Raw genomic sequence first — 15719 nt, 5'->3', positions numbered from 1 at the left:
GGCATGGCATGGTGGGGACCCTCTTATAAATGAGGATATTTTTTTGTCGTGGTCCCTGAAAACAAGAAGTCTTTGGAAGTTTTCAGTTGGTGCGATCACACTTCGAATCATTGTATCAAACGTGCTGTTCTGATAATGTGGCTCTGCTTGTAAGCAATTTCTCTTTGCCTGTGTGTTTCTTTGTCAAGTGGATCTTAGAAATACTTTGTAAGAAAATGTCACATAGGAAAAAACTGCCTTGTAAGTGTATGTATAGGGAAGAAGGAAGTCCAGGCTTGGACCCAAGAGTCTGATGAGTATATTTTTAAGTGTTTATTTTCATAAAGTAGCAGCTGTGGCCATTACATTAATCATGCCTCATCTATCAGACTGCTAGAGTACCTTTTCTCATCTTTAATTCCTGTGGGATTCCTACTTTTTAGGGCTAGAATGTAGAAAAAATAAAGCAGCGTTTCAGAATAGAGAGGTGAAATCGTCATCCCATGGAGTCAACAGCAATTTTGCTATTGACTTCAGAGCACTAGGAGCTTATCCCAAGCTCTTGCTGTTCTTTCACATTTTCCTTTCAATATGCTTTCTGTTTGTTCCAGTTTATTTAGTGGATTTATTATTTTTCCTAGCAAAAGTAGCTCTTAACCTCAAAGAACTACTACTGCTTTTCTGAGCTGTACCAGTTATCAGAGCTGTAATTCCCTGCAGTTTAATTTATTAGCTGAATTCCAAAATAAATTTTCTAGGGCAACGTGCATAGTGTACCCTCGAGGTTTTCAGTTACAGTTAATATATCATGTAGTTAGAAGTTGAAATGTTAAGATGAGTACTTTGCTCCAGCAAAACTAAGAAATTAATCTGTTTTGCAAAGGAAAAGAATCTTCTCTGAGATCATAGTCAGTGGATGAGTTCTCAAAGAGGATCCGTAGACTGGAACATGCAAAATCTTTCATATTAGTAAAGTAAAGCCACCTCTCAAAGTCCGTTTTGTTTTCACAACCTTCAGGAGGAAGATGAGAAAGGTGGGCCAATACTGTATAAACCATGGTGTTCAAAGACCATGTGCAAGCAGCGTCACTGCAGTCCCCATACAGCTATATGACATAAGTCACAGGGAGAAAAAGAAACCCAGTCAATAATGTATATCCAGCCATATGACTCTGCAGGAAGTTATTTAATCCTAACTGTCTTTACAGCTTACAGGCCAGTGTCCATGTAAGCTAGGTTACAGCGGAAGATGTTGCGATGAATGTGGAGAAAATTACTTTGGCAATCCCCAGACACATTGCATTTGTAAGTATTACTAAGTGGGGACAACTGGATTAGAAACTGCCTCAAAAGAAACGTTTACCTTTTATATTCATAGGGGAGACAGGACATACATTTAGAGAAACAGGCTTTCATACATTTGTGTGTATGAGATGGATAAAAGTGTTTATATTATTTATCTATATTGTTCCTTCTACGGTTATGATGGGACCATGGAAGTTAGAGATGAAGAAGAGCCATTAGCCAGGCAGTCCACTTTGCTCTAACTCAAACACCGGTTTGCTTTTATTGTCTTGAAATGCACAACTGTACCTTTTGCATGTGTTAATTCCACGGAAAAGGAACAATTGGATGTAACTTGCTGTCCCTTTCTTGCAGCGTGTGAGTGTAACCCGGAGGGAACCAGCCAGCCCACGTGTGACAAAGCCACCGGCGCATGTAACTGCCGCGCTGGCGTCACCGGTCGGTTCTGTGACCAGTGTGGCCGCGGCTTTGAGAAAGACTTTCCCTCTTGCCGTCAGTGTCATCTTTGTTTTGATCAGTGGGACATTGAAATTACTGCCCTTGCTCACACTGTTCAGGGGTTAATGAGGTTTGCTGCAAATCTTGAAGATAAAGGAGGACGAATGCCCAGCTGTGACATGCGCTTCAAAGCCTTTGAAGATGCCATTTCTGAAATTGAAAGAATTTTGAGACATCCTGTTCTTTCACTGAAGGCCCTCTCAGGCATCAAGGATTTTCAGGCCTATGTTCAGTAAGGGCTCAGCTGCTCCTGAAAAAATCCCTTGGCTGAGAAAGCAGTCTTCCCGCAGGCTCCACCAGCCGTCCCTACACATCAAGTCCTGCTTCTGATCAGCACACAGATGCTGGGCTATTAAGTCACTGTTTTCAACAGATCTGTGAACAAAATAATCCTTATATATATTATCTGTCCCCCACAGGCATATACTTAAATGCTGGAATTTTCCAGTTCATCCTAAGGATTTTGTAAATAAGCCATTACAAGTAAATGTTTCTGCTCATTTAGAAATTTAGCTCTTGACCTCTAAAATATCTGTATCTCAGTTCTAGTTAAAGAACAATCCGGTCTGACTTCTGCATAACTGCCATTTCCCTTTCAGACAAAAAGTTGCACAAATGGATCCCCTTCGCAGTACACTGTATGACTTTCCTGACCTTAACAAGAACATAGAAGACATTGGGGAAGAAGCTGACCTAGTGTATGAACTTCTACAACAGAAAATACATCTGCATCGAAGTTTTCATTACTTGAACCTCAAAGGTAAGGCAGCCAGCAATTAATTGAAATAGGTGAACATTTTCCATGAAATTTCAGAATGTTTTTCTCACCATCGAACCATACAACATTTCAAAGATCCCTAGATTTTAGCTTCCTGTGGTAGCGCAAAAATGTAAATACTAACAACGTTTTATACTGACTTTCCAAACTGCCTTTTATCTTAAAATGCCAAGTTTTCCAGGATCTTAAATTTCAGACACATGTGCCAGGGTCACATCGGTCAGAAGTGTCATGAATCCCAATGTTTACATCAGGATTTAAAAGCCACCCAGTTTCACCGTATAGACCCACAGATCATACAGTAGAACAGCAAAGGTTTTTTTCCCCACTTCTGACTCCTCTTGCTCTTAGCAATGCTTAAAGAATGTTGTACAGCAATGGTTTGTTTAATTAAAGCAGAGAGTCATAGTGCAACTTCTTCGTGTTCCCATGGGAAAATACATGACTTTATGTGGTAAGGAACTAGATCTCCATCATCAAAAAATGTAAAGTCAGAACTGAGTTCCTTGCCATTTTTGAAAGAATTACACTGTCTGTGCTTGAGCTAAGTATAGTCTCCATCAGCTGTAATTGTCATTACCGCTAATCGCAGTAATGACAATGTCACAGACTGGTTTCTGGAGATAGACGGGGATGTATCAGTTGGGGATCTTAAACAGATGCTAGATCATCCACAGTGGCAGGAGACTGCCAGCAGTACACTCTCCAAAGAGATGGCTTCCAAGATATGAACCCCCAGAAGATAAGGTGTGCACCACAGAAGACATAAGCTACAGGCAATGCACTCCCATTTACAGTTCCTCTGCGTTTCGTTCAGGTGAGAAAAAGACAAGATCTAGAAAAAAGTCTTGCCTAGACAAGATCGGAAAAAAAAGAAGGAAAAGTGAACAGAATACAAAGCTGAGGGAAAGGAAGAGGGGAAAAGAGGGATTAATTAAGATTTAGGGCTCCCCTGCGCTGTTGTACTTGGCAGTGCCCCCGGCGCCGGCTCTTCCGCTCAGGTCCCCGCACAGTCAGCACAGCTCTCCCAGGCTCCGCTTCCCAATTCAACCGAGTCTTGTGCAGACTCTGAGAAAGGCAGGGAGGCAAAGAAACAATAAATCCCAGGGAGGTCAGTGGATGCACAGCTGAAGCATCCATGGTGCTGTCTGGTCACATTCCAAACCCACTTTGTCTTTCGGCCTCAAGAGAAGGACAAACAGCCCTATAAAAAGCACATGGGGGTGTGGGGAGGGGAAGACCTTGAATTCAGGCTGAATTTCTGGTCAGGGCCACAAATATTCATTGGTCTTGCTACCAAGCATCTAAGAGCACAGAAACAACATTTCCCTCAAGATAACCAGCTTTTCTGATACCTGGGAGAAAGCCTGGCTCCCTCACCCCATCTTCATTTTAGGACCAGCAGCATATCCTAGGTATGGCTCTGTCTGCTTTTTCCTCTCTCTTTTGCTGGCCCAGGCCAGTAGGGTAGAGCAGGATATGGCCATGTACCCCATCAGGGCTACCTTTGGCACTTGTGCTCTAGACACACGTGGGGAACGGGGTCCTACCTACCTCTCTTTGCAGAGGATCAAGTGAACAAGAATTCAGGACTCAGAGACTTCCTCACAGGCATACATTCAGCCGGCTAACCTGGAAATGTCAATATCTAATGATGAAATAAAATCACTGGAAAAAACAAGACACAAGTGTCCTTATAAGAATGTTTGCAGTTTATGAGATCTCATTAAATTACGGCTTTCCAGCCTCGGCCCCTGGCTTTGCAGCCACTGTGGTATGGTAATGCAGTGAGTACGGCTTCCTAGGCTGTAGATCAAGCCTGTGCGAAGACGCCGTGTTTAGCGTAAAGGAACTTGGAAGCTCTACAGCTCCATCACAAACGAAGCATGAAAAACACATTTGGGCCACTTAATGGAGAGCTGAACCACTGTAAAATATTCCTGCGATGGAACTGTTGCACAGAAAACAGTCTCTGGCTTAGATACAGAGTTACGCAGCCTCTTGCCAGGTATTTCGTACTAGGAGCTAACTTTAAACTGCACATTGTTTCCAAGAGTTACAAGATAAAATAAATAGCCCTAGTTCCACATGATAACTAAACATTGTTCAGCTTCAATCAAAGCAAGGCCAAGGGCTTTACAGCCTGATTCAAAGCACGCAGGACTTGACAAGTGCCTTGTCATTGACTTCAACTAGTAACCGAGTCAGCTACCAGCACAAAGAGGGATGTTGATCTAATGCTTCTTCACTGCCAACACATATTTCTGCCTGGGGATTTGGGGACAACTTTGGGTTCTCTGGAGATCTGGGAAGCCTCAACAGCAGCAGCTTTAAATTATGTGTTTTGCAAAAGGTCTGAGTCCTTTCCTTAAGGCTATTAATCTGCAAAAAATGTAATATTCTCCAACCCTTTTGAGTCTGCCTAAGGGAAAGCTTACACTAAGCAAACAAGAAAGGCTCTTGCTGGAAAGTATTTTTTGCCTGGCCTACAAGCTTATCGTGGAAATGCCTTTTTTTTTAATGCATCAACCCTGAAATTGGATTTTCCAGAGCCAAAGAAAACTCATAAATTCCCATTTGTAATCTAAATTTTGGCCTCAGTTCAGCAGACCATTTAATTTTTGGGTGCTACGCTGAACAGACAGGACAAATGCTTTCCTGACTCACAATCAGACAGCTGATCATTTCATAGGTTTTACAACTGGCAGAAACAGTTCTCCTGCCTAAACTTCAAAACAGCATAAATGACAGGAGCTTTATCAAATCAACAACGGCAGAAATGCATGAGCTACTGATGAATGCAGATCAGTAGCAGTTTGTGTCATTAATGGGATCCCCTTTGTACTTTCGTATCTTCCATTGGCTTCTCATGCACCTTGGACTCTGAAGAATGACATGGGATCCACTGTATTTGCATCTATTTTAGCAGGTTTTATGAGTATCAGTAAAACCTTTGGGAACTGGCTGAGTAAAGGATTAAAAAGCTTAACTGAGGAAATGACAGCTCCTGTCCCTCCCTGCTGTCCCAAATCAAACACCAGTGACAACAAACTGAATCACCTGTCACTCACCATTTGTCCAGAATTCAAGTAAATACATGAATTAAATGCAGCCAAAATACAGGCGATACTAAACCCTATTTCTGTTGCTACAGAGGCCATCAGCAACATTAGGAAACACTTTGAAGTATCATTGCTGGCAGAACAGAACAGCAGTGGGACAACCTCTGTCATAAGATACTCAGAGTACACCAGGAACCACGTGCTCGCTATATTGGGCCATCAGACCTTAAAAGCAAGCAATGTGCTGGAACAGCTCACGATGATCAAGAGCCCCGACATCCAAAACTTGAATGAAAAGGTAGGCACTGTGAATTTTGAATGGGAGCTAAACAAAAATCTCTTTTTTGATGCTATTAGTAGGTTTTATTTTAAAAGGGTGCTTACATGCATTTTTAAATCTGGAAAACACCACTTCCCTGGCACAGACATGCAGTCAGGTCAGAAACAGCTGCAGTTCTCAGCTCTGGTTACTAGCACCCTTCTGGAAGCCATTGCTCCCAAGGCAGACCCAGCACAAGGAACTGTTTAAGCACTCTCTAGTCTCAAGAGGACATCCGTGTAAATTCAGAAAGATTAACCCCAACCTCCTCCATCAGCAACTTAAACTAAGCAGAGCAACTTTGCCCTGGAGTGGATGGGGAGTGCTCACGTATCCTCTGCATCACCCATGGGAGAGGAAAGGATTTCTGTCCTTCTGCGGGGAGGCAGTGAATACCTGACAGCACCTTCAGCCAGCCCTGCCGGATCTGGAAGAGATCACCCATCTAGGCCTTTAGTCTCAACATCTGTGTCAAACTATATGGAAGGCTAGACATGGTACTATGTTGTGTGAGAGGAGTCCTGACATAAGCATCTTCGTTACTGCAGGTCTGCGGTGTGCCAGGAGACCAGCCCTGCGTCACAGCAGCCTGCGGAGGAGCTTTGTGCCGGGACAGTCAGGGACTCAGGCAGTGCGGTGGCCCAAACTGCAGCGGAGCTCATCCTCTCTCCACTGATGCCTTCAGGAAAGCTGAGGAGACTGCTGTGTTGCTAAATAACATGACTATTCAGCTACAGGAACCTGAGAATCAGGTACTGTATATCAAACCTACATTTGTTCAGTGAAATGGATGGAGGAGGAGATTTGGTAGGTCACAAATCTACAAAAACTCACCTGCTCCTTGGACAAAGAGCAGTGACATAGTGATGGACCCTGTCCCAACACCATAGACCTACCATGGTTCAGTACCAGGAGTATTAGGTGCCAGTCCCACTAAGAGACTGTGGCTGTAGCTATGCCTTCCTCTTCATCGCAGCTGCCAAGATCTCACAGGTCATGGTGCCCTGTGCCTATGGAAGTTGGTGGCATCAGACTAGTATTGTCTAGATTTCTATTGGGAAAGATTCAAATGGCACTACTTGTCAGTAGCCTGAGTATGGCCCATGCTTATTGTAATGGGATTACTGCTGTGCATAGCATTAAACTCTATTTATACAACTTCATATTACTCTTATGTTTGCCATTAAATAATTTTTGCAAATAATTTCAAGATGAAGCTTTTCTGCCCCTGGTGATGTTTAGAAGGGCATCAAGTAGTTGGCTGTACTGCACAGTAGCAGTGAAAAATAACTCAAGCAAAGTGTGGCCAATGCAACATGTGCCAAGGAAACAAAACGGACAAATCCCAAAACACCAGTAAAGACAGTTTGTTCTTATTAACAACCAGAGATGATGCCTGCTACAGTTATAGGCAAAACACATTTTCCAACAGAAATGTCATTCCGCTGTGGCTTTGTCCTGTCCCTGCAGGGTGCCTGGGCATCCATTTCCTCTTTTTAAAACGCACATCACACTCTGCTAACGGGTTTAGAAATGAGCAATCAGGGCACATGCCTGGGGCCCCAGGACACAGGGGCAGCAGCAAAAGGCATCTGCCGAGGTGGTGAGGGCCAGGCTGCCGGGACGTTGCCTTTGGCGCTCGCAAGCTTCAGGCAGCTCTGTGATAATATGAGTGAAGTATTTCGAGACGTTTCAGAAGTAAAAACATCACCATTTTTCTTGTTGCATGGGGAAACGGCGAATCTCTTCCCTCCGCAGAATGCAGAGAGGAGGTACCTCTGCATTTCCTTAAGGCAAAGCATAGCCTGCAGCAAAGCAAAATACTGTTGGAATTCGATGATTAATCTAAAGCTCTCATTTAAATTATCAAGAATACTAATTTAATGGCAAAATGTAACTTTTAAAGACAAGCCTTAAACTATACCTTCCCTATTTGTGTCCTCTTAAGTGTATTTTTAACAGCAAGTCCAACGTGAAAAGGCAAATTAAATTACGCGTCTTTTCCATACTGAATCTGATCACTGACGCGCTGCAGTACTGCAACAGAAAATAACAGTCAGCACCTTATTTTAGAAACAGAAGGGGCTGTGGTTTAGCAGTGGTTGCAGAGAGAAAAAAATGCTTGATTTAGGCTTTTTTTGAGGCCAGATGAAGGCCATGGTGTAGCAACTTCTGGAGTTCCCCAAAGGTGTCTCCTACTACTTTTCAAAGCCACATCAAATGATTCCAGCTAAGGCTTGGATCAAAATTATTTTTGTGTCAGAGCTCAACTTGCTAAGCAATAACCTCCAGAAAATGGCACTGCTATTTCTAATAATATTTCCAGGTTGAAAGCATTAGAAAAATGGCAGAAGACAGCAAGTTGAAAGGCTCACAATTTAATGGGCAACTGGAGACAGCCAAGAATCAAATTGAAGTTGACCGAGAGATCACGAAGGAGTTCATCCGAAAAGTGAAAGACTTCTTGTTAGGTAAATATGCAAAGTTCTTTTTTACTAATTTTTAATATATATTCCAATATAATATAGCATAATAGATGGCCAGAAAACGGTCTAGCTGTATACACATCAAACTTCTTGCCTAACTTCCAATCTGCACAATCTTTTTCAATCCCTTTTTTCTACTGCTTCTTTCTCCCACGTGACAGTACTTTGTATTACTTTTCCAATAGATCTGTTACCTTCTGATTTTCATCTTTTATTAATTTGCTTAATTGGAAGCATGCAAGTAATTCCCTCAGTTCCTGGTTTATCTGAGTAAAGGACTACTAACAGAATTTCATACAATATATAATGTCCAGGCATGTCCAATGCATCCTCAAATTGTTATTCCACCCCCCTCTTCCAGGCCCAAAAATAGAGGCTCTCTGTAGGGAGCGTGGGAATTAGGACACATACTGCTCTGTCGTCTCTGTAAAGCTGTAACTCGAGGAATCAAAGGATTCTGGTAGAACTTCACAGCTCTCATAAAAAATAACAAAACAACCATATATACCCTAAAACTTTTTCCACCCTTGCGATTGCAGAAAAATGCTGTAAGAAACAGACCCTAAGTTTTTTTACCAGATGCACATCAAAGGAGTTCAAATATGGTAGGATTTTTTTAATCTCTTGAATGTAGCTGATCTCATAAATTTCTAAGGATTGCATGTTGGCAGTCCTTTGGCATTCATACCTCTACATCCAAATGGGAGAGAGGGCAGAGGACAGTGGACTTCCTTTGTTCGGGAACATTTAAGTTATTTTATTGAATTGGAAGCAAAACTCCATCTAAGTCCTTAAGATTCTCAGATTTTTATTTGATAGCAATTGAAAATTCCACCTTTGGCTCTTCTTTTATGTTTCTTAGTAGACACATGGCATTTACTAACAATTATAAAAGCATTTTTTCACAAATTTTTGTTTTGTAAATTGAAGTTTAAGAACTGTAACAGCTGAATCTGCTGTAGTCTACATTGACATGAATGGTAGTTTTAGATTAATATATTTCTACAGAAAATAGCTCTCAGGAATGCGCTACTGTTTGCACAGTAAATGTCTTCTATTTAATTCTCGGTGAGTTACTTTGGAGCATTAGCACAAACATTTAATATGTTTCAACTGTTTTATCACCCAAAGTCTTGTCTATAAAGGGAAGTGAGCAGAAAACAGAAGTGATGATGAGACTTCAGAAGGCATTGACTACTCTAACTGTGTGCCTGTGCCTCTTAGCAAAGAACTAGGACGAGATCATTTGTAAGAGGAGTTGTCAAAATACATTTTTTCTACTGTAAATTCCCATCCTATCTGACTCTGACCCAAGTTCCCTCCGTAGCTTAGCCTTTCTCATTAACCAGCGAAAGAACCACTTTCTCAATATTGTGGCGACTCCAGGGAAAGGATTACACCCACCGGTCGGCTTGGAAAGCTCCATTCACACCCCAGTCTATCCAGTGCTTCTTTGATCTGGGGGCCGAGGGAGAAATGGGCTCTGACACATCTAGCTGTGCCGTGCACCGATTTAAACCTTCCGCGGGCTCAGTTCTCCATCAGAATTTTAATAACCCAGTTCAAAGTGGGTTCAGATCCTCATTTTAGCCAGTTCTGACAACACTAACAGCAGTACTGGGAAGCATAATATTAAATTACAAAATATTGGAGATAATTCTCTTACCCCCTTGCTGTGCCTGTCAGCTTTATTCTGCCACATAACTCAAAGGGTAGGCAGCCATAATGATCACTTACATTTCACTGGGAGGAAGGAGTGCTTCAGGATACCCTCAGCTCCGTTTCTGTTGCAGATGAGAGTGCGCCTCCAGAAGACATTGAGAAGGTGGCAAATTATGTTCTGCAAATAAACCTTCCCCGGACTCCACGAGAGCTCACGGGCATGCTTGGCAAAATCAGGAGCATTATGAACCCCTGTGAGAAGTACAAACTGAATGTGCGTAAGAGAAACAGAAAAAGGGAGGAAGCTCGGACGCTGCTGGTGGAAGCACAAGAAGCTGAGTGAGTAGGGTATTCTCGTACTGATATGCTAAGTCCAGCTGGGGTGGCACTGTGCACGGTAGGACTGCTCCATACCCCCGGCAGTATCCTAGTAACACTGGAGGGAAAGCTCAGATGACAGCAGATTTCAGCTTGCAATTTCCACAGGGCCTCTCCAGCAGGAACAAGCCATGACCGCTTGGGCTGCAGGAGCCAACGTGCTGCAAGGAGGCAGCTCCCACCAGCTCTTGGCTCCTCTGCCTGCTGAGTCAAAGAGGCCAAGGCAGCTACGTACTTCCACGGTGGACCTAGTGGATCATTACATCTGGTTCACTGGGAGGTTTAAAATGGGGAGAGAGAAAATATGTTCCCCCATAAGCGAGCTTTCCTTACTAGAAGTGCACCACTAGGCAGCTGGCACCAAGCAGCCTCACCTTTAATACAGCAGCTCATGTGCTCCAACACAAGGTCCCTTACTAAGGTTTTGCTTTGCCAACTTACGAACCACAATTTTAACAGTTGTTGTTGGACTTGAGGGAACATTCCTGCATGTGAGCATGGCTGCATTTGAAACGTGTTCTTGCTTTGCTCTCCACACCACAATACTACACACGCTTCTATTTTTCCATTTTAGCAAAGCGGCTAAAGCTCTTCCACCTGTGGATGAAATTAATAATAAACTAAAAAATGTTGTGAAATCCCAAGGACACTCCAAAAATACCTTCATGAAGTTAAATGAAGAGATACAAGGCATCAAAACACAAATCTCACAGGTATCTCACTGTAAATCTTTTTTTACTCATACATTTTAGAAAAAGATACTTCATCTCAAAGTTTCCTTAATGTAAACTTAAATAAATAAAACCGGAATGTGGTGCAGATATGACACTGATTCCATAATGTTTAAGGGTCTCTTCTTCGTAACCAGTTGACATTAATCTCCCTCATTACCATGCTCTGCAAGCTGGGTGGACCTTGCATAAGAAACCACAGCCTTCAATTGCTCTGTTTTAGGCTGAGAACCAAGTGAACGAGACAAACGATGAACTAAATGACTTGTCAGCAAAACAGTCTGAGATGGAAGATGAAATTGCCACACTGCAGGCAAAAATGCTGATGAACAAGAATCAAGCTACAAAGGCAAGAGCAGGGGCAGAAGCAGCACACAAGCAAGCCCAGAATATTGATAACGTAAGCCTTTCTGCCACATATTAAGGGAAAAAAGATTCCCTCCATGTTTGACAGTATTTTTGATTCAGAAGTGTAATTGTGTTGCCCTGCTCTCCTCAAAACTGTGTTAACGCTTTCCTTATGCCATGCAGTGTAAAAAGCCACAGGTTAAGAATAATTTCTGTTTTATTTTAAGGCTTCTGGCAAATGACACTTCTGTTTGTTTGCTTGAATGAAAGAAAACATACACATTTCTCTGGCTACTCCGTGACATTTTTTCTTGCACTGTGTGTAAGACTCATAGTCACCATAGGCACCAGTAAACACAACAGAACAAATCACAAAACCAGATATTCAAATACGTGAGTGATGGAAGCAGCCTGGCCATTCATCCCATGCCATTCTCCTTCAGAGAAAACTGCTGTGGGAGTTACTTGGAGTTTTTGGTTGGCCAGGTGCCTTTCAGTAGCTCCAGTTCTTGAGAGTGCATTAAGGCAGCTAGAAATTTGCTAAAATTGCAAGGGGAACCAGGTACCCACAGCACAAGCTTGGAGCATGACCAAGCTTCCAGGTTATAAGAAACCTAGTAGAAATCTAAACTGCAAACTCAACAGCAAACTAAATTGGCACAGAATGGAGTTAGCCAGTAAATACTAGTACAGCCCAAAAAAAATTTAATTAAATAAATAAAAGATGCTACAGCTAATTCATCAAATTTGAATTAAGCCTCATAGCAAAAATGAAATTTACAGAAAAGCCCTATCAAAAGAAGTAAAAACAGCATAAGCTTTAAAAATCTTAAACCATATTTTCTTTACATCCTCGCCCTCCTTTGACACTTTACATTGCTCCACTGGCAGTTTACTTGATTTTTATCAGGTTTTGCAAAGCATTGTTCAATGTACACTCATGGATTTTTTTTTTAAGATTTAAGAGAATGAGAGATTTAAAGTTTGGTTCACGGAGGATATTCAAAAAGGGTATAAAAATCTCCTTTGGTACACCAGATTAATTATGAGATGCTCTTAAACTAAGTAATGGCTTTTTGTTACAGGAATTTGCTGACATTAAAAGAAAGTACACCATTCTTCAAGAAAAGCTAAAAGCCCGAGGACCTCCAAAAGTAACACTAGAAAAAGTGAAGCAGCTGAAAGAAGAAGCAGAAAAACTGGCTGAAGAGACTGAAAAAAAAATTAAAAGAATAACAGGTGGTGTTCTCACTTCCACAGCGAGCAGTGAAAATCGTGACAGTCATTAATTAAACTGAAGTCCTTGCCCACAGACACTAACAGACTAGGTTCACCTGAAATCAGGTTTAAAACAATTTAACTGATGAAAATTCCTGCTTGAAGTTACCCAAACAGTTTAAAAGCAGTTAAATTGATTTGGCTTATGCACTTTTTCTGACATAAATTGGTTGCTATAAGCAGTTTAAGAAGTGTCCACAGAGGGACTTGCAGTGATTTGATTCAGACAGTTTAAAAGCAGGACAAGTGCAAAATCTGCATAAAACCTGGCTGCAGTTTTAGCTGGGAGCTTTGATTTGGGCATTTGGACCTTAAATCTTTCCTCTGCGCTCTGTCTTTTCTTACATTACTCAAGTGATGGCTTGTGTTACAGAGAGCTGCAGAGTAGCTGGTTTTCATCAGTCCATACTTGTTCCCCTTCAGACATTGTCTCTGAGCAATGGCAGAACAAACCAGGTACAAATACCGGCTTATTCAAACACGCAGAGAAACATCTGTGTCCCACAGCAGGCAGCAGGGCTCAAGTACATGCCTCGGTCACGTCAGTCCACACTCTGGTGTCATCACCCACATGCACTGCCATGGAGATTGAAGCCGATGTGCCCTGGACCTGCAGGGCTGCAGCCTGGGAGGCAGAGGGGTAGCGGAGACTGCGGCTGCTGCGGCACCGCTCCTCACGCAGCCTCTCAGGTGGGTTTAGAGGGTCACCAAAACAGAAGAGTACATCTCATGTAATTGCAGTGCTTGTAGTGAAGGTCTGGGCATTTCCACTGGGAATCCTTGGGCCTAGGATCCTGCCAGGCTCAACGTCCGAAAATACCTTTGCTGTGTAACATCAGCAAAACAGAAGCAGAAACTCCATCCCGGGAGCAAATTCTTCAGGACAGGACCCAAATAAATACTTTGAGCAGATACCTTGAGGAGAAGCATTAAGAGCATCCCAGTCACTCCAAATGCCCAGATGATAAGTGCATTGGAAACAGGCAGTGAATAATGTGGTTTTGACTCATTAACAGTATGCTTACTCTGGGGTAGCTTCACAGGGACCAGTGGAAACATTCCTGTAAATGAGGGAGACCAAAGCCCATTATGCGCAAATTGTCTAGGCTTTACACACATCAGTGGGCACACTGTTCCTCTGAGTGTTTCCATTTAAGCCAGCTCCTTTAAGAGCTCCATGTCCTGCCCCATCCTAATTGATGGACAAAAGCACATGCTGAGAAATTAATTTATTTAAGGCTGTCACGTTTCTCTCACAATCCAGGAGCCAGATTTTTCCCTCCAGTTGCATATATAACATTCCTCATTTGAAATGGGCCTATTGCCTCTAAAACTGCTGGGAAAAGAAATGCTGTTAATCTCTGGATTTTACTTACACAACAAATATGAGCAGCATTGCATGTCTTACTCTTCCAGATCTGGAGAAGAAGCTTAAGGACCTGAATCAAACCAAACAAGACAAGGCAGAGCAACTGAGACAACTAGAGGAACAAGTGATAGCCATTAAAAATGAAATAACGGAGCAGGAAAGCAAGTATGCAACATGCAAAAGTTAGGGTCTGAACAGACCATCAGGTACAGTGCAACTGAAGTCTTCATGCTTACCACCTCCTGAGCTGCTCAGCACAGATGGCTGTCTCTGTAAATTCATCTGAAAGTGCATATAATATTTTGGCACAGTGAATAACGTAACTTTCTCTTGGGCTTTTTGTCCAATTGAGTTTATATGGAAAGAGGAAATAACTTTTAATAAACCAGCTGATAAAGTAATCGGGATGCAGACTTTGAGGGAGCTCTGAAATACACTCCTGCCCACTGCCCAGGGCTTCTCCTTGTAGGGGGTTGGAAATGCAGAAGGAGGATTGCTCAGAGAACTACAGGTAACTGCCTCAGAGACTCCTGATACCCTGTGCCTTCTGCTGAACCCAAAAATAACTTGTGGCTGTGCCATGACCCTGCACAGGGCTGCACAGACCAGGATGGGGTAATGCAGATGAAGGGCTGTGTGCTTCTGTAGCTGTACCTGCTGACAACCGGCAGCATCCCCAGGGTACAGTTCTCCATCCCCATCTCTTTGCTGGGACAGAGTAGGGGGTCACCAGGAACCCCTGACCATGTAGGGGTCCCCCTGCGTTAACTGAAAATGCGCAGGGACGCGCGGTACCTCCGTGCAGCGCTGGGCCATTAGAGGTGGGTGACAGGGAGCCAATTCCCCGGTGCCCACTGGATGGCAGTGCACAAATGCTTAATGCCGAAAACAACTTCAAAATCATTCTTTAAGTTGCTGTTAAGGGTAATTTGTCAATGCCCCTCCTGCAAAACCTTTTTTTCTTATGCTTATAAGGGGTTTCGCACATATTTCGTTAATGCAACCAACAACTGGAGAATAACTCCAGCTCTTAGGTTTAAGCAGTGAGTCTACAGGGCCACAAATGTTGAAAAACAGTTTCTCCAGCTTTTCTCCCACATGCAGCGCTTCATGGAAGTCAGGGTTCACACAGCAGTTTCTTGTAACCATAAAGAACACAGGAATTGACCTAAATTTTAGTTTATAATTCTTTTTCTTTTAATATAAAGAAGGAGACTAGGGCTAAACAAATGCTACAGAAGGGCTAGGGTTTTAAAAAAAACAAAGGGAGCTACGCCTCAGTTTCAAAATCCTGCCCATATTCCTGCAGGACGCTGAACAGACTAATGATGGCTTTTCCTCAGTTAAAACCAGTCGTGTCATTCACATCCGGACTGTCCCACAGCAAGCATCCATCATGGACTTTATTCAGCTGGTGTGAGGAGCCCAGCGCTGCTGCAGAGCACTCACATGCAGCCCAGACCACATCTGTAAAATGAGGAATGCTCTGCAGGAATACAGGGCTCTTAGCATCTACCCGTCCTCAT

The 15719-nt window shown here is 42.7% G+C and overlaps 1 protein-coding gene and 1 long non-coding RNA gene across 3 annotated transcripts in view; one reads left to right on the top strand and one right to left on the bottom strand.

Annotated features, from left to right (window-relative positions):
• The window catches only part of LAMB4 (laminin subunit beta 4), a 42226-nt gene extending 27687 nt beyond the window's left edge, over window positions 1-14539 (top strand). Inside the window, exons 23-33 of the mRNA XM_075491864.1 lie at window positions 1188-1284; window positions 1639-2014; window positions 2382-2542; window positions 5715-5920; window positions 6490-6693; window positions 8268-8412; window positions 10221-10428; window positions 11042-11180; window positions 11422-11598; window positions 12632-12785; window positions 14241-14539. Coding sequence (XP_075347979.1) covers window positions 1188-1284; window positions 1639-2014; window positions 2382-2542; window positions 5715-5920; window positions 6490-6693; window positions 8268-8412; window positions 10221-10428; window positions 11042-11180; window positions 11422-11598; window positions 12632-12785; window positions 14241-14380 — 2007 coding nt within the window. The 3' untranslated portion in view covers window positions 14381-14539. The remainder of the gene's footprint in view (window positions 1-1187; window positions 1285-1638; window positions 2015-2381; window positions 2543-5714; window positions 5921-6489; window positions 6694-8267; window positions 8413-10220; window positions 10429-11041; window positions 11181-11421; window positions 11599-12631; window positions 12786-14240) is intronic.
• LOC142405005 (uncharacterized) overlaps window positions 1-15719 on the bottom strand; it is a 31893-nt gene that overhangs the window by 11720 nt on the left and 4454 nt on the right. For both annotated transcript variants that reach the window (XR_012774030.1, XR_012774028.1), the window contains exon 4: window positions 10165-10341. This is a non-coding gene — a long non-coding RNA (uncharacterized LOC142405005). The remainder of the gene's footprint in view (window positions 1-10164; window positions 10342-15719) is intronic.

This window comes from Mycteria americana, chromosome 1 (assembly GCF_035582795.1).
Source record: "Mycteria americana isolate JAX WOST 10 ecotype Jacksonville Zoo and Gardens chromosome 1, USCA_MyAme_1.0, whole genome shotgun sequence".
Lineage (NCBI taxonomy): Eukaryota > Metazoa > Chordata > Aves > Ciconiiformes > Ciconiidae > Mycteria > Mycteria americana.
Note: the sequence above shows the minus strand (reverse complement) of the source record. Positions and strands in the feature narration are given on the sequence as shown.